Genomic DNA, 27,057 nt, shown 5'->3' with positions numbered 1-27,057 from the left:
CTAACAAACAAAAGATCGAGCAGCGAACATGTAGTGTCAGTAACACGCGTAGTTTCTGTAACAACTTGACGTAGACCGCGACTGAAAGCCAATTGTAGAAGCGAGTCGGACATCCTCGTGCCTTGGACAGCCACACCATCATCCGACCAAATGACGTCCGGAGCGTTAAAATCTCCTCCAATTATCAATTTACTTCGACTATTAGTGTTTGCGATCAAGTAATCCAAGATTTTATCTAAGTCCTCAGAGGATGATCCTGGCTTTTTATATACCGTTCCAACAGTTATCCAAGTTCCACAGAAATCCAACTTGCACCACACACTTTCACTGTCACCAACATGCTCCATGGATTGAAACGCCAAGTTGTCTTTTATCGCTATAGCTACTCCTTCACCTCTGCCGCACCTATCCCTGCGAAGTAACCTATAGTTTGGCGGTACGACTTCGTTATCAAGAATATTATCATTAAGCCAGGTTTCGGTTATCAGAAAAACATGCGGGTCGTAGCAATAAATTAAAGCTTCTAGTTGGTCAGTTTTGTTAACTAAGCTTCGTGCATTTAGGGATACCAGTCCTAGTTCTTTTTTTTCTTCCTCCCTGTGTCATGCGCAGGGAGTAAGGCGCTGGCTGGAAGTTTGTACTTGTTTCACTTTGTCATTTTTCTGGTCATCCCATATGTACACTTCACCATTTATCTTCAGCTTATCATATGACAAATACACCTTCTCCCTCCTTTCCCTGTTGGCTCGTGAGCTGTTCCAAAGAAGTCTCCTGACTGAGCGAACACGGTATGAAAAATCTTCACCAATGTATATATTTGTGCCTTTTAATTTTTTAGCATTTTGAAGTATCAGCTCTTTTTCCCGGTAGTCCATAAGTCTAAGTATGACGGGGCGTCGTGAGCCTTCTTTGTGCTTTCCGAGACGGTGGATCCGCTCTATACTTGTTATCGATACCTGCAAATGTTTTCCGAATATTTCCTTGACTACCGTAGTATTTAACGAGGACGACCTTTCCTGCGGACTCTCCGTCAGACCATGTATCACCAAGTTGTTTCTTCGTTCTCTATTTTCCAGTTCATCTATCTTGTTCTCCAGGGCTTGAATATGCGTTTGAAGTTCCTCAGCCCGGGCCGTCATATGGTCGCTTCACTCGACGTCACCCTCGTGGTCAAGTTTTCCAACTTTTCCTCTAAACCATTAGTGCGCTGTAGCAGTATTTGGATATTAGCATTAATTTCCATTAGAATCTCATGATCAGTTTTTGGGCCTGGGTTTGTCTCAACGTCACCGCAAACCAAGAGGCTAATCACACATACACATCTCTTCACCAGAAACAAACAATATACCGTGGGCTCGGCGAGACAATTACAAAATAACTGCCTCTAAACGATGTTGGATTTTCCCAACTGACCTGGTAGAAAAGGATCGGCGGTTTAGCCATGCTGTCCAGTCGGCGTGTGCCGAGCCCACGGTATTGTCTGTCTCTGGTGAAGAGATGAAGAAGTAGTCTTCTGTAAGGTAGCGAATAGGACGAGTTAGTGCCACTAAATAAGCTACGCTTCAGAGTAATGACACTTCGCCATATTGTGTCTTAAAATCATGGTTGCCAGTTATCTGAATCTTTATCTGAAATCACAGCTAACGCCTTTCCGCCCTCCACAAATGTTCAAACAGTTCGCGAAAGAGCAAAGCAATATTACATGACCTTCCTAACACCGAGTCTAATGCTGAGGAAGTCGCACTTCTGAATCATGACGATCGACAGTTGCGTTTGCTCTGCATACGAGTCAAAATAGCGGCGCCCACAACAATGTCGGAGAACGGATTGCCGATACTCTAAGCGCAGCTCATTTAGTGGCTCTAGGGCGAGTCGGTAAACGTTACACATGATGAAAACCGCTCAAACGACGACGGCGGAGTGAAGACAACAAACACGTCAGGACGGAGCTGTTCTCGCAACTAAAGGCCCGTTCACACTCTTGCGACCGAGTAAGACCGAGAGAGACCGGACAGGTTTTCAAGCCTCTTGCGATCTCTTAGGACCAGCTCCGCTGCTCCGCATCCGGTCCTAAGGAGTCGCAAAAGGCTTAAAAACCGGTCTCGTCTCTCTCGGTCGTACTCGGTTGCAAGAGTGTGAACGGGCCTTAAAGCACCGTTCACACCCTTGCGACCGAGTAAGACCAGACGGTTTTTAAGCCTTTTGCGCGACTTCTCAGGACCGGATGCGCAGCAGCGGAGCTGGTCCTAAGAGATCGCAAGAGGTTTAAAAACCGGTCTGGTCTCTCTCGGTCTTACTTAATCGCAAGAGTGTGAACGGGCCTTAAAGGTTTGTTAGTGAAATTAACAGAAAGAAAACAGCGTAGCCGTCAGCTGTCAATAGAATGTTGCGTTTTTTACCGGTCTACGAAGTTCTGATTTTATACTTGCGGCAGAATGGGTCATTACTAATTCCCGAGGAATTAGTAAATATGCCCAATGGACCTCAAGAATATTACAAAAAAAGAGGACATATTCTTAATGAAGCGACGAATGTGAATTATGTTAAATTGGCACGTTTGACGCAAAATCCGCTAAGTAAAAAAAAAAAAAAAAAAAAAAAAAGAGAAAAAAAAAAAAGAAAAGCAGTGAGCTTTTCTCCGCATCCGCTCAAAGGCCGGTGAGCTTTTCTCCGCATCTGCCGGTTTCGCGGTGAGCTTTTCTCCGGTGAGCTTTTCTCCGCCGCCCGTCGGTATCGGTTGCTTCTGTTGGTCGCTCTAGTGGGACTCGGGCATAATACATCATGCGAAAGATAGTCTGCAAACAGATTCGAACGCGGGCCATCGCGAAAGATCAGTGCTTCGAATTCCGCATGACAATGAGCTCTAGGAGAAAACTTGGGCACGCGGCATTCGAACCACGGATATTGCGGGGAAATTCTGTTTGCAGACTGTCTTTTGTATGATGTATGAGCAGTGTGACCCCGGCTTAATTCAGGGTGCATTTTCATTGACAGCGGACCGATCAGAAAATTACGCTCGGGAGTGGCCACGCTCCGCGTTATTAAACTCTCGATTAAAAAAAAAAGAAAAAAAAAAGTGGAGGGCGTGATTTATGATGCCTACGCTTCCCACTACCTGCAATTAGCTGTAGAGTTGTAATTCCATGAGTTGGGGGAGTGATAATGGTTTCATATATGCTTGCGCTCCGCAAGTTATTTTTGATCCTCCTAAATGACGTGGACCGGTTTCTCATATCACCCTGTTAGCTGGAATCATCGATTAAAAGCTGTATAGAGCTTGCAAATTCCACTGTTCAGCCCATAGTGTGACCGTCTGTATATAGAAACGAATGAACGAGATGTAAAGTAAAAAAAAACCGGCATTTTAAAATATTAAGTGAGAAAGTTTACTCTGATTACTTTGAATTGAATTGAATTCCATTCAAAGTAATGAGCCATCGAAAAACCGGGTTAGGGGCTATACTAACAGCTGTCAATGTAAGTGGCGCATTACAAACGAATATACACATAGAATTAAATAGAAAATAGAGATGCGGTAAAGATTGCATCTCGTAAATGAATGAAGTCCAGTCCATGAAATGCAGTTTTGCCTAGCAGGCACATTTTCTGCATCACAACTAACAGTTTAATGCCGGACAACACTTCAAGGCCCGAGAGAGTCGCAACTTCTGTTCACTGCCCTCTTTGACGGACACCAACCATTGCGAGGTCGTCGGGTCCCCGGGTGCCAATCCCGTCCCAGTGACCGGCCAACAACCCCAGCCATTTGTCAATCCCCTTTAGGTTTGGAAATGAGGTCACATAGTTTACGATGGGGTTTGAAAGCTGTGCGGATATTCCAAGGAGCGAGGGCCTATATTGTTACTTGCCCTGTCTTTCATTATCCTGACTTCTCCTTTGTCCCATCTGTTTGTGCGTGTTGTCAATAAATCGTTTCGGATAATTCCGCTTCATCAACAGGTCAACAATAACAGCATCCTCAGAAGCGCGCAATTGAGGATTAGAAGAAATGCTTTCGGACCGATGTAGTACGGTTTTTACGACAGCCCTTTTATGTTCGACAGAATGATGTAAGTTAGAGGTTGCCTGTATCGCAAGCTTTGCGGTACACTGTTGTATCTATCTGTTGTAATGAAAGGCCGCGAACCCGGAGCGACCGCAACACGCCGGACGTTCACGACCGGTGAGATTGTTCAGGGAAAGTCGACTACAGCGCCACGGCTCTCCTTTGCTTTTTTCCGCGTTTTCGGGTCCCCTCGCCAGGACCGCTTTCGCGGCCGAGTGAGCTAGTGGAGCTCTTCTATGGCTTGTATTGTCTCGTAAATCTTGTCAAGTTCCCCGTGCGCACATCCTTCTACGGAAGGTCTTGTTGCCCGAGACAAACACGCGGTGACCATTAAGTTAACCAAAGATTTATAACTTTTTGGAGTCAGAAAGGCGGTGTCTGTTGCCGTGGTTTGTTATGCGACAGTGGAGGCCATATGTTGCCGTGGTTGGTGGAGTCGTAGAGTCGTACAGTTTACAAATTGATCACGTTATAATTTCTGCTAATACCAATACAAAAAAAAAAAAAAAAAAAAACCAAACTGATTAGTTACAAAAAAAGTTTATTTTTGTGTACTATTTTTGTGCGCTATAAAGAGTCGAGATTGAGATCATGAAAGTGGCGGGAAAAGAAAACGCGCCAGCTTGCGTAGACAACATGAAGACACTTTTGATTGGACGAAACACTGCCATGTGACCGGGTGAAATGGGGGCATGGAGAATAGAAGGGTAGGAGAGGGCATGACGTCAGCCGCGTAGCCTTCACAAGCCATGCTCCCTTGACGCCTCGGCTCTTTCTCACTTATCAGCCCAACATGACCACATCACGTGACCGTAGCTAGCCTTTGTCTAGCCTTCGATCTGATAAAACCTAGGGTGCCTCAATGTCCTTCTGTTTAGGATGATGCCACCTAGGGTGCCTTCATGTGCGCTTTGCTTAGGGTGGAGACATCTGGCCATTTTGTCTCACACTTTTATTTTTACTTTTTGTTCAGAAGCGCGTGAAAGAACGTGTCCCTGCACGCGCTCGTGGCGCTGACTGTGCTCCGGCGACATTTTGTTTTCGTCGATTTCTTTGTATTTTACCCGTGAGCGCGTGCTGTCGGCATCGGGTACTACAAAGGGTGGCATCACCCTAAACAGAAGGACATTGAGGCACACTAATGCCACCCTTTGTAGTACCAGATGCCGACAGCACGCGCTCGCGGGAAAAATACAAAGAAATCGGCGAAAACAAAATGTCACCATAGCACAGTCAGCGCCACAAGCGCGTGCAGGGACACGCTCTTTCACACGCTTCTGAACAAAAAATAAAAATGAACGTGTGTGACAAAATGGCAAGATGCCACCACCCAAGCAACACGCACATGAAGGCACCCTAATAAAACCTACCGGGCGGAGCGCGCGCCAGCCTGCAAGGAATCCTTCTACAATAAACCATCCATCTCGCACGTGACATGTCACGCGCACCAATTGACAAAAAGATAATGTGCTGCCTGCCATAATGAGTGGGACATGGGGCTTCCTCCTGCCAATGCCCTCCCTGAGGGGCTAACAGATCTGGCCGGGACCCTGGGGTTTGCTGGCGACGATGGAGGGACGGAGGAGAAGATGATTACAGTCACAAAGAGTCGATAAGAAAATTGGTGGAATTTATCTAGGGAAAATTGAATGATGCAGAACTAACTAGCACAGCTGGGTACAGGCGGGACGGGAGGCACTCACTTGATCGAATGACGTTTGAGCGAACGCCCACGTTTCACCGAATGACAGCGGAAGGAATCAAATGTTTGTTAGTTAGTTAGTTAGCGGTACCTAACCCCTTTTGAGACAGGGGGGTCAGCAAAAGTTCAAATTGCCGACACAGGTAAAAGTTTTAGTTCTTGTTTTGTTTTAGCTTTTCCCACTTTTGGGACACTTTCACTGGTTGGCGTTCAGACGTAGTCTCTCCCATTCAACGAGAATGCGCTTGGTGGCTAGTGAACCGTGGGCTCCTTCCCCGAATCCCAGCATTTAGGAATCCTCTCTTCGCTGGTCGCCCAGGGCGGTCGACAGTGGTCTAGGGCAGGGCACCACAGCAGCACGTGGAGGACGTCCTCGCTTGACTGCCCGCACAGATGACAGGCTGTGTCGGTGTCTCCGAAGAGTTGGGCACGTCGGCAGCCTGTCATCAGCGCTCCTACCCGTGCCTGAAACAGTAGCGCACTTTCATGGTCCCCTCGATAGTGTGTGCAGGGAGACGGCTCAGGCTTGTGGAGCGCGTAGATGCTCTGGAGGCTCTGCTTTTTCCTCACCGCTTGTCTCCAGGCCTCAAGTTCAATCGCGTTCACCTCCTCTGTCACAGCCTTGAGCCATCCTTCCTCCGATGTGGCCTCATGTCGCCTTTTCCCTTTGCTGTACACAGAGTCGAGCCTGGCGATGGTGTTTGACCAGTTCGTCCTGCTGCTGCGGCATCTAACGTAGTGGAATGTCCTTTTGGCGTACGCTTCGTCTGGCATGTGAATCAGGCGCCCGAGGTATCCGAGCTTGGCCCTTGCATCCCGTTGCTTGAAAGTCGACCAGGCCATCTCTCCAGTGACGGCCAGGTTTGCAGTTGCCCCGTTTCCGCCCAGTGCCCACCTCCCGATTTCCACTTGATGGCGATCCAGTGTCTTCAGGGTGGTCTGTTGGAAGACCACTGCGTCTTTAGCATAGGTGACCGCCGGTACTGCGACACTCTTCCACAGTGCCCTCGCAAGGGTGTATGGGTTATAGGAATACTCTGCCATGTTTTACAGGTGACCTTTTCGGATGTTGGAGGTTTTTAGGGTGTTCCTCTCGTGTAGTTCCAAATACAGCGGGCCTTCTTGAAGAGTCACTCCCAGATACCTGTATTCCTTGGTATGTTCTACTTCCACCTCCTGTACTCTAAACGCGTGGTTAGGCTCGTGAACATTACAGCCCATCCACTTTGATTTTTCCTTACTAAATTTGAATCCCTCTTCATTCCCAATTCGAGTGCAGATATTGAGCATGTCTTGAAGGTGAGTTTCATTCTCTGATAACAGGAGTATATCATCAGCAAAGGCCAGTACTGGAATGTAAGTTGTTTCCATGTCATTACTGGAGGTAATGGTTGTGAAAGAAACACCCTGCCCTTTGGCTTGCAGCTCGAATGAGATTGTTGATGTAGATGTTGAACAGGGTTGGAGAAAGGGGGCAGCCTTGGCGCAGACCCACAATCATGTTCACCTGCCCTGATAAATGTTCTCCCAAACTGTATCTGGCGTTGCATCCGGCGTACATGTTTCTGAAGAGCAATACTGTCTGAACATCCAGTGCCATCGCTTCTAACTTCGTCCACATCTTCTCGTGGGGCACTGCATCATAGGCCTTTTCCAAGTCAAAGTAAGCCAGATAGAGTGGTGACCTATCTAGATTTTTTTAGCTCTATTAGTTGTGTGATAGTGAATAAGTTGTCGCTGCCCCGCCGGTTCTTACGGAATCCATTCTGTGCCTCGCTGAAAAGGTGGGCTTTCTCACAGAGTCTCTGCAGTCTGTCTTGCAGGATTGATGCAAAGAGTTTGTAAACATTACTTAGTATTGTTATCGGCCTGTATGAGTCTCATGATTTCTTGTCTTTATCTTTTCCTTTGTAGATTAGTTTTATTTTGGCTTGTTTCCAGGCTTCAGGAATAGCACTTTTTGCCAGCATGTTGTTTAGAAGGTACCTTAGGTGCTTCTGTGCTACCGGTTTAAGCTTTTTCAGGAACTCGTTGGGAATGTCGTCTGGACCTACTGCCTTTCCTGCTTCTAGTTTATTAATATGTCCCTGCAGTTCACCGGGCGCTATTGGTTCAAGAATGCTGCGGTCAAATTGTTCCTGAGGTCGTAGGGATGTTTCCTCCTGTGTCCTCGGTCTGTTGTAGAGGGAGGCTTGAAGTCCCTGAAAGTATTTAGTCATTCCCTCGGTGATTTCTTCTTCAGTGGTCCATTGGTCTTCTCCACTCCCTAACGTCTTGTGTTCAAGGTCCTCGTGTGGTTGGAGAGATCGCACATATCTCCAAAAGCAACGGCTTTTGTTGTCGCTTTCTTGTAGGGCTTGTTCGTGTTTCGTGTGTATCTTCAGAATTTTTGTCGCCACTAGAGATTTTACTTTATTTTTCTGTAGCTCGTAATTTGCCCAGTTTTGCTTTGCCATGCTGTATTGCTTTTTATTTATGGCCTTTCAATGCTTTCTGGACCATTCCTGTCGTGCTTTGATTTCCTCCTTAACCTCCTTACCAAATTACGGTGTTCGTTTATCACTTTTGACTCTGGTTTGTTTTCCTACATGAGTATATGCTGGTTGCATTAGAGACTCGTAGAACTCGCTCTAGGTTGAGGGGGGGCTTCTTGCAAACTCAGCATCCAAGTCATTACCCCATGCCGCCATTCCACCTTTCTACTTAGGCTAGGTGGCGCAAGCTACCGCCCGCTACAAGGGGTATAGCTAGTAACATCCATTCAGGGGCACAACTTTTTATGACTCACCGACTCACCATCCCAAAGAGCCAAAGCAGATCTCAAAGGATAACGGGTAACCCCATAGCCCACAGTTTATGATAACCCGGCGGACTGGGCGATGGGCTCGCACAGTGACCTGGGCCCTCTCATGAAATAACCGAAGATCCAGTAAGCCCTTTTACTCAGCTCGCTGTCGCGGCGCCTTCCTCGGCGTCGACGGCCGATCCAGCAGAGTGTCATCGCGTATCGGCACACGCGAACAATCACGGCCGTTTTGGCCGTCCAAGTTTCACCGGTCACGTTCAAAACCCCGATGTCAGGCGCACTCGTTCGCTGGCGCCCGTCTCGCTTCGGCCGACACCCTCGTGTACTGTGCTCGTCGTGCGCGAGGTACGTCCGTAGGCGTGCGGGGTAGAACAGGCACGGCGTCCGTGAGGACAGTGGTGGCGGCTCACTTCCGCCGTTTCGTCAGCTCGGGCGACTCGCCAGTCCGAGGAGATAAATATACACATCGGGCGAACACGCGGAGTCAGCGTTGCCCACGGGAGGCACTCACTTGATCGAATGACGTTTTAGCGAACGCCCACGTTTCATCGAACGACACTTTAGCGAATAGTAGGACGCCGCGAAGCGGCGTTTTCGGGTGGGCCAAGTGAGTTCACATTTTTGTAATGAGTTGCCGTAGACTGTCGCCGCGAAGCGGCGTAAAGCGCAGCGCAACGGATGGGTTAACGCGCGCCCCCGTTATTCGCTAAAACAACCATTCGCTCAAATGTCGCCGTTCGCTAAAATGTCATTCGCTCTTGTGATATGGACCCTTCTGCCACTGGCCCTGTCCGTCGTCGTCGGTGGTGGCAGCGGCTGCTAATTTGTCAGGGGTCAGCTTGGTCGCTTGGTCATCCCGGCGACCGACGGCGACAGAAGCGTGAAACGCGACGCGCGAGGCTCGAGAAGGACCGCATTTTCCGAGTATAGTAGTCGGCGTCGGATCACGTAACTGCACGGACCAGCTGGCCCGGCGGTCGGTTGCTCGCTTCGAGAGCCGGACCTCTTCGTGTCGGGTGCGTGCGACATGGCTTGTTGATCCGGTGCTTGAACGCGGTAGATGCACAGAACTCCGGCCGAACTGTGTAAGTGGTGCCCGGCGCTCGATCCACGGAACTCCCTTGGAGGCAGGATCGATGTGGAGCGACGGCATCTGGGGCATCTTGAGACCCTGGGGGAGTTGTGTGTTGTGTGTGATGTCACCCCTCAAAGCCGGTTGTACGTGTGCGGAAAAATTCGTTTTGACTCTTGAGTACCAAACGATTTGTGCACAGTTTGTTTAGCCTGGGCTCTCGAATCCGATTTCTTTTATTTCTTTACCCGTCTCTCGCCTTACTACTGGCACACAGACCCGTGTGGGCCGTGTGGGCATAGTTAAAAGAGGCATCGTCAACGATGTCGATGCCATTCTTTCATCGCTTATCGGCTTGCAAGGACGGTTTCCGTCGTCGCTTTAAAACTCCCCACTTAGAAAGCCTATCACAACTTTTCACAAGATAGCCCACTGCCGCACGAAAGGTAAAGAAAAAGAGTTAATATCTCCCAAGTATTGCTGATCATGGATCGGCTTCAACAGAATTACGCAGGGGTGGAACGGCTGCGCCATTTGCGCCATTTTGCGCCAGACGCATGTGTCTGCGCCATCCTGCGCCATGTTGCAGAAACTGCGCCACAGCCAATACCTCGCGCCATTATGCGCCAAATCGCAAAACGTGCGCCAAAAAACTTTTTATTTCGTCTTATAGCATCTTCGATCAACTCGCACCGGAATCGCCCTGAAACCGGCACAGTGCACAGCGCTCCTCGGTCGTGCAGCGCGATGTCGGTGCAACATCGAGGACAAACTGCGCCGCGCCGGTGCACCGCGGCGAGCTCCACCTTGCGTCACTTCGCGTTTTGTTCGTTTATTTTGCGTAGGTCAGCGCACGGTGCCCGTCTGCTGTCAATTTCTTCTATTTTTTTACTCGCGGATTTGACGGTCCCACAGAAATAAACATCGTGGACGTGATTGTCGATGGGGTCACGAAGGGGGTGACAATTCCACATGTATATGTTGGCCATCATTATTAGTTCAAGAGAACGAAACACCAGATAATAGCCGTACCTCGCTGTCATCAAAACGCCTCGCGCCGCTTTCCACGAAGTTCGTGCTTTTCGGGCGCTCCTTGCCACCGCAGCAATCACCAGTAATCGCGGCGATGGTGAGAAGCTCGTCGTCTCGCCGTCAGAAGACCCGAGGAAATCATCTAGCGCAGCTGCGAGGCGTGTTCGTTTTTGCAAGATCGCCATCTCGATAGTCTGCGCGTCTGCTACTCCCGCCATCTTCTCGATTCCCGCTCCTGGCCGCAATGCCTGATGGGACTGCCCCCCGGCGCACCGCCGATTTTCTTGGTGCGCGTTGGGGCAACGAAAAGCCGCACCGGGAGGGTGCGCTTCGTTGATCGAGGATGTACGGTGCGCACCGGTGCACTTGATCGAAGATGAAGGGGCGCACCTCAGTGCCCCGGTGCGCACCGGTGCGGATGATCGAGGATGCTATTAGTTTCGGTTTCTATCGACTCGATTGGCAACAATGAGGGCGTTTAGCCTGGTCGGCCTTGTAATCCTTTGTTGTGTTTATTCCCCGTCTATCCCGAGTCGGAAGCGCGCGAAAAAAACTCGGATTCTAAGCGCTACACCACTTGCGACTGGATTGTTATTCTTCAACCATAAGCAGTAGGGCAAGTCGGCCGAGGTGAGGTCGAGTCGTTAAGCATCAGATTGCATGAGGCTCTGCGGCCCGGGATCCGTACGTCATCCAGTCGAAATGAGCAAAAGATTCCTTTTAGTACTTCATCCTTAGGAGTTGGAACCGCATTCTCGCAAGATAAATCGTGATTCGATAGAACTGAAACGCGGTCCGATCCGAAACCTTGCCGGCCAGCAGCTCTTACCTTGCCGGCCAGCAGCTCTACTTATCTGCTCGGCGTAATTTAACCTTGCTCCTGCTTATCGCTTCAAATACGATAACTTCGTTAATCGTAGCCTGCTGCTTCGATATCGAGTTGCACAATAGGATAAACTCGAAATTTGTTGCCCTGCTCCTCCGTGCAACTGCATGTCCGTTGTTTACGCTCGTCACGTGGTTCGCACATATAATTACTATGTCAATCACGTGCGGGTTGTGCGATAAGTAGTGCTGGTTTGCATTTTGAGCAGCTGAAAGCCACTAAGAAAATATTAAGGACGCTATCTTCAGAAACATCAGGTACTAGCTTTTTGATTCTCATTAAGGCTCACAAAGTTTCAAGTTTTCGCATCTATTACACTGTTATCCCATCTGCCTGGGTCCCGAACCACTGATGTTCATCTCTGCTCCTAAGCAAAATTGAAATTGCTCCCGTGCTTGTCTAAGACACAAGCTGAAGTGCAATGAAAACTGATCTGAGCTGCTCCTAGCCTGCTCCAGAACGTAGTTTTAGCTGCTCCCAACATGCTCCAAAACAGCTGTTTCAGCTGCTCCCGTGGCTGCTCCCAAGTACATTTCATGAGTTCCACCCCTGATTACGAGAAATCATGTTACTGAGCCAGAAAGTTCTGAACCAGTTCTGTCCGAGTTCAGAGGAGTGGAGGAGTCATGCAGCGGCGGCGCAGAACCAGTGCAGCCGCCGCGCTAGGACTGGTGCTGTGATCAGCTCTCTGAGTGGAAGCGCAGGGTGTTGTCTGCATCTGTTAACTCTTGTTTCCCCACGCCACGTTGTATGCTACATTTAATTACTCGGGGTTTTATGAGACCATTTGTATTTCCTTGCTTTTAAAGTATAATAACGGAATCTTTTTTGTGAATATTTTTTATTCGAGTGTACTAAAAACGTTTTCTGTACGAAATGTGTTTCTGTCTGCATTTTTTAAGGCCGTTCGGTTCCTGTCGTTTCCGTAAGCGTTGGTGTCCTTCACATTCATTTAGCAATAGTAGATTCACTCCAAGTCTCTCGAGTTTTGCATTTCGACGATAGGTTCGCGGCATCAGGATGATTTTGCGTCGCGAGTCACTGGCGGCAGCGCGCGGTCGGTAGCGGTCACCTGGAACACGAAGGCCTGACAATAGCGTTTTGGCCAGGACAGTTCTCGACCGTAACTTTGGCGTCAAGCTGAAGCGTTTATTCTGATTCTCAAGAATGACCTGTGTGGAACTACCAAGCCTTCTCAGTTTTTTTCTCGGGCCCGTTAGTGGGCGTCCAAAGATACCAGCGGACAAAGCATGCAGTATTATGCTCAGCTACGGGGCATGCGAGGGCCAATGCACTAAATCCCAGACCTCTGTAACATATCGGAGTTGTCAGTATGCATCCAAGAGCTACTGAAGGCGGGGACTATCAAGAGTGCAATACCTTTCCCGTGTCTTTAAGGAAGAATATCAATACTGTAAATCCCCACATAGTATCAAAAAGAAACAATTTACGTGAGCCAATATTTCAACACTTGCCACAGAAAGTCAAACCTACACAAGCAGGTGCCTAAAACGCTTTCAGAATATCATAATCAATCAAATTCCTACCCTTGGTTATAATGTCAATTCCGCGTCCACCGCGGGTACGTTATTATCATAAATGAGAAGAAACGCAAAATCCGCATCGGCGTTATTGTTAAACATCGCAGACATTTGAGCAAGAGCTGCGAAAAATGGCACCGCGAGCAGAGACAGACGAGGAGTGTCGTCTGCTATCGCCGTCTGCTCTTGTCGTCTGCTTCTGCACGGATGCTAAACTGACTCCGGAGCCAGTGCAAAATTTTGAGGAACTGGGTCTGAACTCGTTCAGAACTGGGTTGAATTGAACGCGCCAGTGCAGCGGCCGTGCAACTTCCGGTTGAATCGAATGCACCAGTTCCTGCACTGCTGAACTAGTTCAGCCAGTTCAGGCGAATCGAACAGACCTTATATGTCTACTGTATCTATTCATTCAATTCATTTATTTACTCCCATTAGACCTTCGCTTGCTTTAGTTAAGTCCTCACGCGCCCATGTGTGCTGAAAAGGGAATTAAGCAACTTTCTGCGATAGCTTATCTATGGGCTCTAAACATCCTAAAAAAAACAAAAAAAAAAAAACAAGCATTACATTTATGCGTGGCCATTTCTCCACCAAAAATTGGTATCAAAGATTGATTACCTCTGAACTATTGCAGACACCGGAGGGTGTCCTCGAATGAGGCGAAGCTCTCTTCTCCTCATCTGATAGTTCAGAGATAATCAATTAACCACTCATGAATGTCATCTTGTTTTTTAGGATCTTCTTTTGTTGTGTTCATAGCTTTCAGAGGAAGGGAGCCCTTTGCTGCCAGTGCTCCGCCATGAGGTTTTCTTTCCTTGTTGACTCGAGAATTCTGCTGCATGAAGGCATTTGTAACTGATGGCCAAAAGTTGGAACCTTAGAAAGGGGGGGGGGAGGCGCCTTTAGCCAAGTTACGTGAGAAGTATTACGGAAGATTTGGGACCTGTTTTAGGCTCCGCAAGGGAACGACTTGGTGGCTACAGCATCCTCCTCTGTCGTGTTTGGGCGTGGGGCGCCCTTTGGTTTTGGCGGCTGTCGCATGCCATTGGAGGGGTGGGTTATGGTTCCTCTTTCTGGATGACAGCACAGACCTCCATACACAATGAGTGGCATTCTGATTGCACTTCTTTTTTCTTTATGTCTGCAGCAAAACATGCTTAGGGTTTTTTTTACTTGTGTTGTCTAATGACATATGCTCTCCGCTCACCACACAGCCTTGGGGTTTCGACTGTTAGGGCATTTGTGGTTCTTTTCTCAATCTTAATTTGGCTGTCAGAAGACTGGAGTAGCTACAACTGCAGTTTCAGCAGTTTTTGTTTTGGTACTTTGGGTTGGAGGCCTGTATACCTATGTGGTTTGTATGGTTAGGGGCGACCATTGGATTTACTTTCACTGCAAGGAGCGGATGGGGTGAAAACATGGGTGATATATGTGTAAAATGAATAGAATATTTGGTGAATCATAGTCATGGTTTGATTGCTGGGAGGGAGGGAGGAGGGGAGGAGGAGGATAGCAGAGATGTGGCTACAAAATCTCTTCAAAAGTTATGGTACTTTTCTCGAATTTTAAAAACAAGGTTTTGAACAATAAGTCAGCATCATTCTCTCGAATTTACATAAAAGTGATTTTTCAGGTCACTCGAACCTGACAACTGAATTTTTCGTTGTGGTTATTTGTGCAGACAAAGCACATCTCGGAGCTGCACACATATGTTTGTCTATTTGGCAGAACTGCCTTTGAGCAACGGCTCCACTCGGGCATCGATCCTGAAGGCGTTGGACCCCAATCAGCTGCCAATTCGTTCCACACCTCCCCGATGCTTAGTCTTTGCACGGGGGATAAGGAAGTGTTCCGGGGCGCAGGAGATTTGACCCAGGCATTATGTACTCCATTAGAGCGAACTCAGCTGTCAAGTACCACGCTCGAGGTAATATTGGATACATCAAACGCCAATATTCCGTCGTCACCCTTTTTCAGCAAGGAATGGGAGCAAAATCTGTTAGGATGGATTCAAAGCATCCAGTAGTTAGGTGTGCGTCTGCATTATGCAAAATGTGCACAAAGTGCTTCGTTGCTAGCATTATTTTTTGTATTAAACCATCACCAACTCACGCTTACAAACAAACCGGAGTGACCCTAGCGGCGTGCCACCGTCGCTGCACATTCATGATGGGGTGTGGGCAAGAAGCACCGTGTCCCACATCAACAAAGCGTTGGTTTGTGATGTTGTCGGTGTGAGTGGGAGTCCCCGTGCTCTTTTTTGCATTAGAATTATTAATCCCACATAATTTTAACAATTTGTAAAAATAAACAAAAAAATTGGGAGTGTTTTTGTATGTAGAGTTTAGAATTTAGTGTGCCTCAATGGGCAACTTGTCTCCGAGCTGCTCATGAAAAATTTAGCCACTGTTGTACAACCGCTAGCCTGGGGTCTTCACCACGCAGTAGTGATACACGACCGCACGCCGGTACAGTGGTACGGTGTAGGCCGTGGGTTGCCGACCCCTGATCGAGACAATGTCTAGCAAAATGAAATGTTTTTGGTCCCTTTGGTAAGAGATGTTCATTCTCTTTTTCCATACAGGCATGAGCAGGGTGGCCTTGCAGGAGATAGCGGGCAAGTATGGGCTGTGCCCCGGTGGAGGGGGGGGCTGCGCCGGAGGGGAGGAGGGGGCTGGTAGCCTGCAACAGCAGCTCGAGGAGCTGAAGCGCAAGCTAAAGGAGGAACACCGCAAGGAGCTCAACATTAAGGAGGGTGCAGAGAACCTGCTCAAGGCCACGACAGACCGCAATAGCCTGGCATACATCAACTCCCTCGTGGAAAAGTCCAACTCGCGCCTCTGCGACCTCCGCCGGCAGCTGAGCGACCTCACGGCCGACATCCTCGTCATCCAGGGACACCCGTCTGTGCAGGGTGAGGAAAGTTCTCACAAGGTTGTGCACTTGCGACAGGATACTTGCAGGTTGTGCTCGTGTTGCAGGGTTGCAACACGAGCGCAACCTACAACGAGGTTACAGGACTGCAGAATTCTCGCAGGTTCGGCTTAGGAACTGAGGTTCAAATAGAACATTGCCGATGCCGATGATGTCACGGAAGGGGCATTGTCACACGCATATCCTTTGGATGGTATCACTTGTGCTTCATATAGTTCCCTTTAGCGCTTGACGTAGAACCGCTTCAGGACTCGAGTGTCCGCAAGCAAGGGGGTGGTGTGCATTTGCAGCCTCGAACTTGTATTGCTAGGTGTCCTGCCGGAGAAGACTCGATGGACAAAGTATGCTCTAATAGTCTCATATTTAGGCATCTACCCGTTTGGCCAACATAGAATTTTCCACATGTAAAAGGTATCTGATAGACAACCTTGCTAAGCCAGTTAACATATTTGTCTGTATGCTTCGCTTGGAATTAATCTCGGGGTGAAGCTTTTTTAAGCTTGTCAGGTGCTGAGAGAAAAGTTTGCACCTCAAACCCGGAAGCCACCCTCTTTGGATTGTGTGAGAGTTTGTGGATGTACGGCACAACTGCTAGTTGGCCTCTTTTCTCTGGGTTTCTATCGCATACTCTTCTTGATTTTAGCGTGCATTCTGCGATATCCAACACAGTCGTTGAAAGATATCTGGAAGCAATGAGTCTTTGTATTTGTGTGTTGAAGCTGTCTCTGTCAAAGAGGAAGCAAGACCTTTTGAATGCAGCACTCAATTTGCCAAAAATATTTAAATTTGGTGACGCTAAATCGTCGAACAACATTTGCACGCGAAATAGTGGTGACATTTTTTCTTCAAAGTCGGCCCTAGCATAATCACAAATTTTCTTAGTTTCCTTTGACTTATAACATTTAGAAGTATTTAACAAAAAATGCGGGGAGAATGGCCAGTGCGACCAGGCATGCGCGTTTAATCGACCTGCAGGACGTGGGCTGCAGTAGTCCGGACTGGGATGTGGCCCTTGTACGATATTGATTGCTCTCTTTCTCTCTCTCAGATGAGCAGCCACTGTTAATGGACAGCTGCTGTGAAGACAAGGGGGACGTACCACCGTCCACGACGGACCAGAGGCTGCAGTCGCTCGAGAAGCAGCTGAACATCGAGCTCAAGGTGGGCGCTCTCTCGGGGCAGCGGCGTCCCCGCCCTCCCTGCTGCACCGGGAGGGGGGGGATTGGTACGGTGCCTGAGGTGTCGAAGGGAGGACATTTTTGGCTGCCGAATGGACATGGTGTCGTAGCTCGTATCTAATCAACGAATAACAAGTTTTTGACTCTTTTGAGATTCCACCGTGGATTGAAGTTTTTAATGAAAACGTTTCACCGAGGTACAAATACCCAGAGAGGTCTCGAGGCCTCCAACATGCTTTTCTTTAGTATTTTAATGAAGGAAATGCTTGGTCCTGTTCCTCCATGTATTTTTTAGGTGCTTTCTCTGTTGAAGGTGTACCAGCTAGCCCACTTAGCCATTTTACTGCTTCAATATTCAACCCATATATGTTATTTTCGAAAAACCAAAGATATTGCAGTTATTTACCATTTCAAGATCCGCGTCTTCGCTTAGTCGAGTGTTGACTGTGACTTGTAATGAAAACTGTTGACACATAGTCATTTATAGTTGTGCGATAGCTCACTATAGGTAGTATGCTATCGACAGTTATAGTGCAACCGTTCTATACCGATCATGAGAAAACCCACAATTTCAATCATTATAACCGATTATTGTTGTATCTGGGCTAGAAACTGATCATTTCCTGTCTCGAAACTCTAAAAACTCATCATTATAAGCGGTACATCGTTATATGTGGCATCGTTATAAGTGGGTCGCACTATATATTGCCGCGCATGCAAGTAGGCAGCGCGCCCGTGACCAAATGGTTATCATGTTCGGCTCCCACGCAAAGAGCCGAGGTTTGATACCTAGTAGCGGAGGCACCTTTTTGTTATTTTTCTAATTGTCGCGTTTTAGTAAATTCGAGAACTCTGTCATGTTCAAGGTCACTATTCTATGAGCCGTATCTTCTGCGCCGATTGTTCCAGAAGCCCATGTGTGTACAAAAGAGGCTCCACGTGGCGAGCCGGAGCCAGTCCCGCCCCAGCACTCGATCCTGCTGTTTCGCCGCCATCGACGCCTGCAACGCTAGGCTTTTCCCATCTTGTTTTGAGCGCAAGTTCGTCCCATTAAACATTTAGTTTGCTTCATTTGTCGTCGCCTCATCAATTGTCATTCTTGACAATATGATAGTCGACTATCAATAGTACAGTCAATAGCCTACCGTCAACAGTCATTATCGATAGTATACTGTCGACACTGGTGTAGATAGTTTTGTGCCACTACTTCTTAGTATTCTCCAGATGCTCGGGGTACAAAAGAGCCATTGCTCCCCAGGTGAAGCAGAGGATGAAGAACATGCCGCAGATGTACAGCTGCGGGCCCTCCAAGGACCGCGAGCTGCTGGTCGAGGCCCAGCTGATGCAGGCGGACCCCAAGGCTAAGATCGACTACATCCGCATGATGATGGCACACCTGAGGCAGAGCCAGAACGCACATGCCAAGAGGAACCATGCCGACGGCACCGCCACGGACAGAGGGGGAACCAACAACCACCTCGATTCGGCTGTCGTGGCAGGTCGGTGGCAGTGCCTGCACATCGTCCCCACATTTCTCGTAAAATCCACCGAGTCGGAGCTTGTTTTCTTGCAGTCTCGTATCGTCGTAGACGCCCATCGAAGCTGACTGCCGCTGCCTAAACATACGCGCGTCACAATTATTATTACGGTTGACTCTCAATACTTCGAAGCTCACAAGGACAGCAAAACACCTCGAATTAAGCGTACCTCGACTTAAAAGAACACGCGCAGTCAGTCCATTTGTTTTTATTTGGTACTCACCTGGAGAAGTTGATCTTTGCTTGCCTCCGCTAATGGAGAATCATCACATTCTGCTAACCAAGATGTGCAGTGTGAACAATGCTTCACAAATCGCGAACCTTTCTTAGGCGCCTTCGACAGTTTCTTTCATAAAATAAATATTCTAAATTGTACTCCATTGCGCCACGAGCAGTTTCCACATCCGTGGCACTCGGCCACATAGCACGAAAGCGACGAGAGTTTTTCTACGCCTAGCCACTTGCCGATTGTGGCTTGTTTGTCGACATTAATATATTCAATGCACAAAACATCTCATTCAACCAGGTAATGCCTTGAACCACGCTTGGTTGGTCGTACGCGCCGTGTGTAATACGTAATATGTACTGCATATTCTTTTAGGTTTCTCGCACTCGCTTTCCGCTCATTTCGCAATGGCACACGCGCGTTCCCACAAAGACGGGATGCGAGGCTTCATCGAGAAAAAAAGATGGGACGGCAGAAATGCATCCGTAAGACTAGACTATCCCGGCCAAAATGGGTCCCAGGCAGTACGGGGTGCCGGACAGAACGGTCGAAGACCTGTTGGCAGCACCGCAACATTCCCGACAGTGTTCCTCGCGCGGGGACATGCCCTCCGTGGGAGTCACTAAAAGGGCCTCCGGGTGCAGGCAAGGTGGTGGACTGCACGTCCCCCTTGGAGCTCCAGATGGAGGACCTGCGGCATCGGCTGAAGGGGGAGTGCGCCGTCATCGAGGGGGCCAAGAGCATGCCCAAGCTCTGCCAGGGCAGCAAGGTCTTCCAGGAGGTGAGACTCCCCCTCCTTCCGTTTAAGGGGGAGACATGAATCTTTGGAACCAAAAAGTCCATAAAAAAGTTTTTTTAGAAAATAGTGATCTTAAAATATACAGCTTCTTATATTGAAGATTCATATTTGAGCCATGATATCTCTTTATAATATCTGTATGGGCTGAAATTGCACTGAAGCAGATGCTAAAACAACACTTTCTCAAAACACAAATTTTGGACTCCTTACAAATTTTCAGGGGGATATCTCAGCATCTAGGGCTGACAGAAAGATAACATTTTTAGCATCATGTAGCTAAATGTGCAAAGCATGCAATGTTGGAAGCAGATTTTTCAATATAGGTGTAAGAAATGTTTTAACTGAAGCAATGTTTTATTGTTTGGTAGTCACACATTGAGCACTGTACTTCAGTGCGTTGTAAAGTCAGTAATAATGGTTCAATTTAAAAAGTGCTTTCAACATGGCATTTTTCATAATTTGTAGTATCTGACCATATGTTAAAACATTCTTTTCTAAAAAAATTATTTTTCTCTATTGTTTTTGAAAACAAAGTCTGGTTAGTTATAATTATCCCGAGAAGTAAGCTACTAACTAAAAAATAACAAATTTGATATCAGCTCAGAGGTCTGAACAAGCTTTTGCTGTTTCATTGGGCTTGGTCAGAAAAATAGGGAAAAAAGCCCCAAGACCAGTGTTCACCCATAAGAGCAAAAGAACCTCGGTCTGTGGTAAGTTTGAATTTGTTTTGCCTCACAATGAGCCGCAGTGGGTGCCACCCGGCCGATCGGGCACCGCAAACGTCTCGCGCGTCGTGTTGGATAGGCTCCGACGGCTCGTGGCGTCGTCTGCGGTATAAAGTTTATATTGAGGAATTCCCTAGAATTCCGGATAAACTCCCACTCGTGGGGAAGGATGAATGGGTAGGAACATTGGGTGGCGACGTCTTGGGACGAAAACGGTTCTTTTTCGACGGAAATAAGCCTAAAACATGTCGGTACCCACTAGAAGCTCACGTGATATGGAAACCGGCGCTCCAGGCACTGCCCTCTGGCGTTCCACGTCACTGATTCTCGAGTTGAGCTCTCGGGAAACGATCGCCCGAGAACCACACTGTCAATGCCGGCGGAGTGTCTACCGAACTGTGAAGCCGGAAGTTTTAGGGGCAAACTGAACTCTAAGGGGGGGGGGAACCCGACAATTCCACCCCAGTCATGTTGTCTTGAAACACGTGCACAAAGACAAACTTCCATTTTTATCGTTTTTGAGTTCCTAAATGGACGGTTCCTGCGTACAGCATGTTTGCCAAACGACTTCACGACGCGAGAGCTCAGCTTTAAAGCTTCCCCGCTCGGGAATGTTTAGGGCCCGTCGAGATCGTGGCGGTCGAGTTAATTCCTGCTTCGTGGGTGAGACCATCTAGAAATTTAAATTGCGAAGCCCATAGGATATAGCAGCGTTTACAGATGAAAACTGCACTTGGACACACCGCATCCCCGTAGGAGCCAGTCGGGGAATTTTCGATAAATAGTCAAGGGGGGGGAAGGGGGGAAGAAAACGCAATTTTAATAGGTTAACGGGCCTCCGTTTTGTCGAGACGTTGGCGGTGGGGCCCAGTCACGTGACAGTCCCCTCCCCTGTGTCCACGGTACAAGATATTTAAATGTGGAGATGCGGCAAGGCGAACGCTGCGACGCGATTCATTGGGTAAACTCCTGTTGGTGCACGCCTGAGTAGATTCGGCCGACGGCGTCTCAGCTGTCCGGACGGCGCAACTGAGAAAAAAAAAGGAACAAACAAAAGCTTAAAAAGTGTCTCATTTTCTTTGCACCCAGGCATGCGCTCCTTCCGCTCAGAGCGTCTCTTCTGACCTTGACATACGTGGGCTCAAACACCGCGCCTTCACTTCAACGTGTTCGTAAAGCTGGTATTGCCGCCGTTGAGGCGTGAAACTAGGGTTAGTAACGAAGCAGCATACAAGCAACACGTGTTATCGCGGGTGCCAAATTCTATGTGACGCGGCGCGACTGGAAAACTACTTTAACAAGCGAGAATGTCACTAATAGAGAAGCGTGGGAAACCGGGCCTGCGACGGGCTGCTTGCAACCGAGGCGAGGAGGGGATTTAACCCGGCAAGTGTAACGTGCGTGGCGTACACACCCAGACGTACCTCTTGCGCCGCGGTCCAGGCCCAGAGCAGCCTGGTGGAATCGAGCGAGAAGCTGGACCTGATCCGGCGCTCCCTGGAGCTGCGCCGGGCGGAGCTGTCCCCCGGCAGCACCAAGTGGCAGCCGCTCCAGCGGGAGCTGGACGGCAGCCAGCTGGCCAGCCCCTACTCTCCCTTCATCGTGGCCCATGGGGCCAGGGAGGGTCACAAGGGGGGGGGGCGGTTCCCCCGCCCCTTCCCCGGTCCCACTGGCGCCCCACACCAGCTTCTTTTCCGAGCCGGCCTCGGTCACGGACCAGCTGCAAGTCAGGTGAGTTGCGTTCGGTGCGAACGCGGGGCTGGAATCGAACGGTGGGCTCCCTCTATTTACCCGCACTGGTCTACGTTAGCGCAGAAAAGTGTGGCAAAGTACAGGGCAATACTTCCAGTGTGTGTTTGTTTAAATATAGGCTGCACTTGTACATAGAATGCAGTGGTGTGCAATGAGTGTAGCTGGTGCTTGAGGTGAATCAAACGAGCCTAGTGATGCAGCAGTGGAGAGCACTTGAAAACTGTAGTGCGTTTTTATGGCAGAGCTGTTGAGGGCTTGGTTCCCGAGGATCGTGTCCAGTACCAAACAAGTGTCGACACAAAACTCTGGACAGCTAGGGTGCTTTTAATGCGTGGGTACCTTTGAAAAGTGATAAGAGTCTAATGTCTAAAGAGTCTAAAGGGGGCAGTCAGCGCTTTTGGTAGGGAGGAAATAAGCGGGGTGCGACCGTTAGAAACGATCGAGACAAGTGAGGCAGAAAATATACAAGAACGAGAAAAACACCCCAATGCACGCCTCAAGGAAGGACAGATAACAAGGCGAGCAAACCAAGTTACAAGGAGACAACGAAGCAAGCAAATACTATCGAGAATGACGGTGGAGGTATGGTAAAGTGCGAGGGATGCGACCGGTGGGTAGATTTGAGGAGGCAGAGGCAAGCCATTACAGATGCGCACTGTGCATCAAAATTGAGGTACTGCAGGAGATTTTAGAGAATGCCCTGATGAAGGCGAAAGAAGAATGGGGAAAACAAGAGGAGTGTCTCAAGACGTTTTTTGAAGAGGAGAAAACATTGAGGACGGGCAGAACAAGCTAAAAGGGAGAAGCTAGAAAGACAAGTTGCAGAGCTCATCAGCACACTAGGGGCAATGCAAGGTGAGACGTGGAAGGAAAGGAGGCCTCCGTGCCCGCACATGACGCAAGAAGGGGAAGGGAGGATACAGAAGACAGGCCGGGTCAGGCAAAAGGGATTCATGGCACCTCCGACAGATCGAAGAAACTCCCAGGTCGGAAACGGAACCCCGAAAGTAGTAGACGAGGACAGCAAACTGACAGACCAGAATGGGGAGAAGGCAATCAGTGTAGAAAATGAAGGAAAGACAGAAACTGAGGAAGCGACAAGCGTGGACATAGAAAGACCGACAACCCTGGGGCAAGCACAACAGGAGCGGTTTGGGGGGTTACATGCATAGCTAGCTGGGTTAGTGAGGCAATCGGAGGTGGACAGGATTGCGATTGTCCTCTTCGCGCAACGGGTAGCGAGTCTAGAGAACGAGAGGCAGATTGTGGCAGCGAGGTACACGATATTGGAGAGGATGATGGATATGCAAGATAAAGAGCTGACAGGGATTGAGGAAGAGGGGGAAAAGGACACGGAGTCCGGGGCAAAGGGAGAAAGCGCAATGCCAATGACAGCCGGCCAAGAACAAGCCCAGGACAACATGATAGCACCAGGGTGCTAGGAGGACAACGCAATATCACCAGAGTGCCATGGGAGAGACTGGGGCGAGCTTGCCGGCAGCTGGAAGGAAAGTGACAGGGAAAGGAAGCCAGAAATAGACAGAAGCACTCGGCGGAGTCGAGTAACAATGAAAGGCAGGGACCAGCCGGAGTCCCTGTCCACCCCACAAAACCAAGACCGGCCTGAGTCGCTACCCAGCCCACGGAACGGAAAAGGGCAGGGTCGACACCAATGAGACCACCAAGGAGAGTCAAGAGAGAAATCATTGTGGCAGGAGATGGGAATGTAGGAAGATTTGCGGCGGCGCTGCAGTCCAGGAAGTTGGGGTGAAAGACAGTGTTGAATTTCTCTATCAAAGGGGAGCGACCGTCGACCAGGCCCACAAGGCCATCCGGGAGTATGTGGAGCAGGGCCGAAAACTCCTTAGGAAATATGCGCTCCACTTGGGCCTCAACGAGGTCTTGCAGGGCACAGTGGAGGACCTGACAGCCAAGTTGGAAGAAACATGGAAAGAAAGGGGGGCCGAGCTTATCATCTGTTCGATACCGGAGGTGTCTAGCCGGGGTAAGGAGATGCAAGCAGATGCAGCCAAGGGTAATGCGCGGATACGGGCGACATGCGTAAGGGTCAAGGCGCGTTTCCTGGACATGGAGCCGGTACTAAATCCCAGGTGCTTCACAAAGGAGGGCACGCTGTACTCAAGTGAGGGAGTGCAGCGAGGGATGACGGCCCCTTTTTTAGGGCAGCAGATCCGCCCAAGGACACCTCGGAATGCCAGCGAGGGAAGGAGACTACCCAGCGTAGACGTCCTATGGGATGTGTTAAAGCAGCTAGTGAAGAGTTGGTGCAACGAGTACCCCCTGCGAAATATCGGCTGCAGGCAGTAGCCGGGTGTGAGGAGGAGCGAACAATAGAGGACGAGAGAGGGAGAAGGGGACCCCCACCAACAAATAGTGAACGAAGGAAACACGGGGGGGCAACGAGAAAAGGCGGAGAGAAGTAGGGATGGCTTTCCTAAACATGCAGGGAGCAAGAAGAGCGGGAAAATGGGAAGAAGATTTTCAAATGCTCCAAGCGGACAGCATTGGTGTGCGTACGTGAGGCATGACAACACACTTAAAAAAAAAGCCCATTAAAATAAATTAGTCTCCTCCTTTTAAATTACTGAGTGTAATAAAGACAAAAACAATGTCTGAGACGCTTCCTTCATTTTAAAATAATTAACAATAGGAAAAATGCCTAATCAGAGGGCAAACAAATGTTCCTTAAACTTTTCATAAATATTAAGAAGAAATATATATTCTGCCCAAACCTATATAGTTGCATTCTATATATTCTAAAGTATATATACATGTATGCCTAATTTGGCTGTGATCAGACAATATGAAGGACAGAAATCCTTGCGCATAAACAATAAAATGTCCGAAAATTATATTAAAAAAAAATAAGAATGTGCTGGAATGTTAACAGGTAGTTAACATGTTAACTATCTCTGTCACGGTGCGGAAATTAATTTTTATTTATATAAATTTCCATGAGAAATTGAAGGTACAGAAGACTGCAATGAAGGGGGGGACGGCTAGGCCCATACCCGTCAAACGTTAATGTGATGGCGGGCAAGACGTCACAACTCGAAGAATCACATGGGGGGCAAAAAAGGCTCAAATTCATGCCGTTCTGGGTTGGCTGGTGGTCATGAAATGCGTATTTGGCTGATTTCGCGATCATAACCGGCACTAATAATTTTTATACGTCAAATATAAAGATTCAGAAATAATGAAACGCCATTAAACCCAAAATCGAATCTTAGAGCCCAGCTCTTAGGCCCCCGTTTCCGGCTTGAGCAGCGTCGCCATCGGCGTAACAGTGAGGTCACGTGACTCCGGTGAGGTCACATGACCCCGATGACGTCACGTGAACCCCATGAGGTCACGTGACTTTGGTGACGTCACGTGACCCCTGTGAAGTCATGACCCCTGTGAGGTCATGACCCCCTTGAGGTCACGCGACCCCGATGACGTCGCGCGACCCCCGCGAGGTCACATGACCCCCGCGAGGTCACGTGACCCCCGCGAGGTCACTTGACATCTGTGAGGTCACGAGGGTCACGTGACATCGCGAGGGTCATGTGACCTCACGATTACGCCGACGCCGCTCGGAGGGAGAAGTAGCAGGCAGGATGAGGGAGTGAGGAGGAGGGAGGAGGGGTATACGCTCGATATGCTCCCTTCAGTACCCTTCCCTCCCCCTCCTCAAGATCTGCACTCCAATTTGGTGTTACAGGGAGTTGTAAGCGGCTCTCATTTTCTTTTTTTGCTTAATGTATTTACACATATCGTCTCTTGTTTTGAATAAAGATTCTACTTGCACGCATGACAACTGTTTGTTTACTCACAAGTATTGGCAAAAAAGCGAAACTGCTCCGTGGCTGTCAGCTTTTCTATTGCGACATTGTCAAGGCTACCTTACATCATTACTGCGCGAGCACATGACTCCATCCTGCTTCTCATTCGTTGGGTATTTCAGAGCTGTATTTGAACCTGCTTCAAGTAAATAAGATGATAACATACTGTGGTCTTTCTATATATATACAGTAATGCCTCGTTAATATGGACACCTCCGTTCCTTCAAAAAATCGTTCATAATGCGAGTTGTCCACAATAACGAGACAAAAATGCATGTATTTTCCCAGTTTGTCCCTATATATATATTTTTTCCCTCTTTGTTCTTTGTCGTGGTGTCTTTTTATAAGCGGCCATTGTGTGCTTTTTATAAACCACCTTTGCTCTTTTTCTTTTTTCTTGTGACACACACTTTTAATTTAAAAACATAACTACTTCTTTAACAACGTTGTAAAGAAAAAAAAAAATCTAGGTTAGTTTTGACAACGCTAAACGTAAAGTTTGACGCCGTGTGGTATTTCTCTTTCTTCTAACTCGCAGCGGTAATCCCAGGGGGCACGAGCAGCACAAACAACGCCGCAACCGCACCACCTTGACCGACTACCAGATGGCAGAGCTGGAAAAAGCCTTCCACCAAAACCGCTACCCTGACATCTGCTCCAAAGAGGAGCTGGCCAGCAAGATTCAGCTCCCGGAAGCCAGGGTTCGGGTAAACACTGCGTCAGCCTCCACTATATGTTCTATATACGGCGAGCAAGTGTTCCTGAACACGTTTCCGGCGCATCGAAACGTAAGGAAAGGCAGCAAGCCAATCAAAACGCAACAAAAAGACGCGCAGGAAACGCGCGATGACGAGGCTACCAAGCGCGCGCTGTTATTGGTTAAGATCGTAAAGGAAAACAAGCACGTAGGTGCAAAGAAACGCACAAGGCACGCAGAGAGCAAACGAACTTGCAT

At 48.6% G+C, this 27,057-nt stretch overlaps 1 protein-coding gene and 1 pseudogene across 1 annotated transcript; one reads left to right on the top strand and one right to left on the bottom strand.

The window, feature by feature from the left end:
* Nucleotides 1-5,964: 5,964 nt before the first annotated feature.
* Nucleotides 5,965-7,139, bottom strand: LOC120848252 (annotated as a pseudogene).
* Nucleotides 7,140-8,599: 1,460 nt separating this feature from the next.
* LOC115308385 (serine/threonine-protein kinase N2-like) lies at nt 8,600-26,728 on the top strand. The gene is made up of 6 exons (XM_040220211.3): nt 8,600-8,697; nt 15,690-16,019; nt 17,088-17,200; nt 18,476-18,716; nt 19,626-19,762; nt 26,641-26,728. Exons 2-6 carry the CDS (start codon nt 15,692-15,694, stop codon nt 26,644-26,646), a joined length of 825 nt encoding a protein of 274 aa, XP_040076145.1. The 5' UTR covers nt 8,600-8,697; nt 15,690-15,691; the 3' UTR covers nt 26,647-26,728.
* Nucleotides 26,729-27,057: the final 329 nt, after the last annotated feature.

The sequence above is a fragment of the Ixodes scapularis genome, unplaced genomic scaffold (genome assembly GCF_016920785.2).
Source record: "Ixodes scapularis isolate PalLabHiFi unplaced genomic scaffold, ASM1692078v2 PGA_scaffold5__190_contigs__length_132052651, whole genome shotgun sequence".
NCBI lineage: Eukaryota > Metazoa > Arthropoda > Arachnida > Ixodida > Ixodidae > Ixodes > Ixodes scapularis.
Note: the sequence above shows the minus strand (reverse complement) of the source record. Positions and strands in the feature narration are given on the sequence as shown.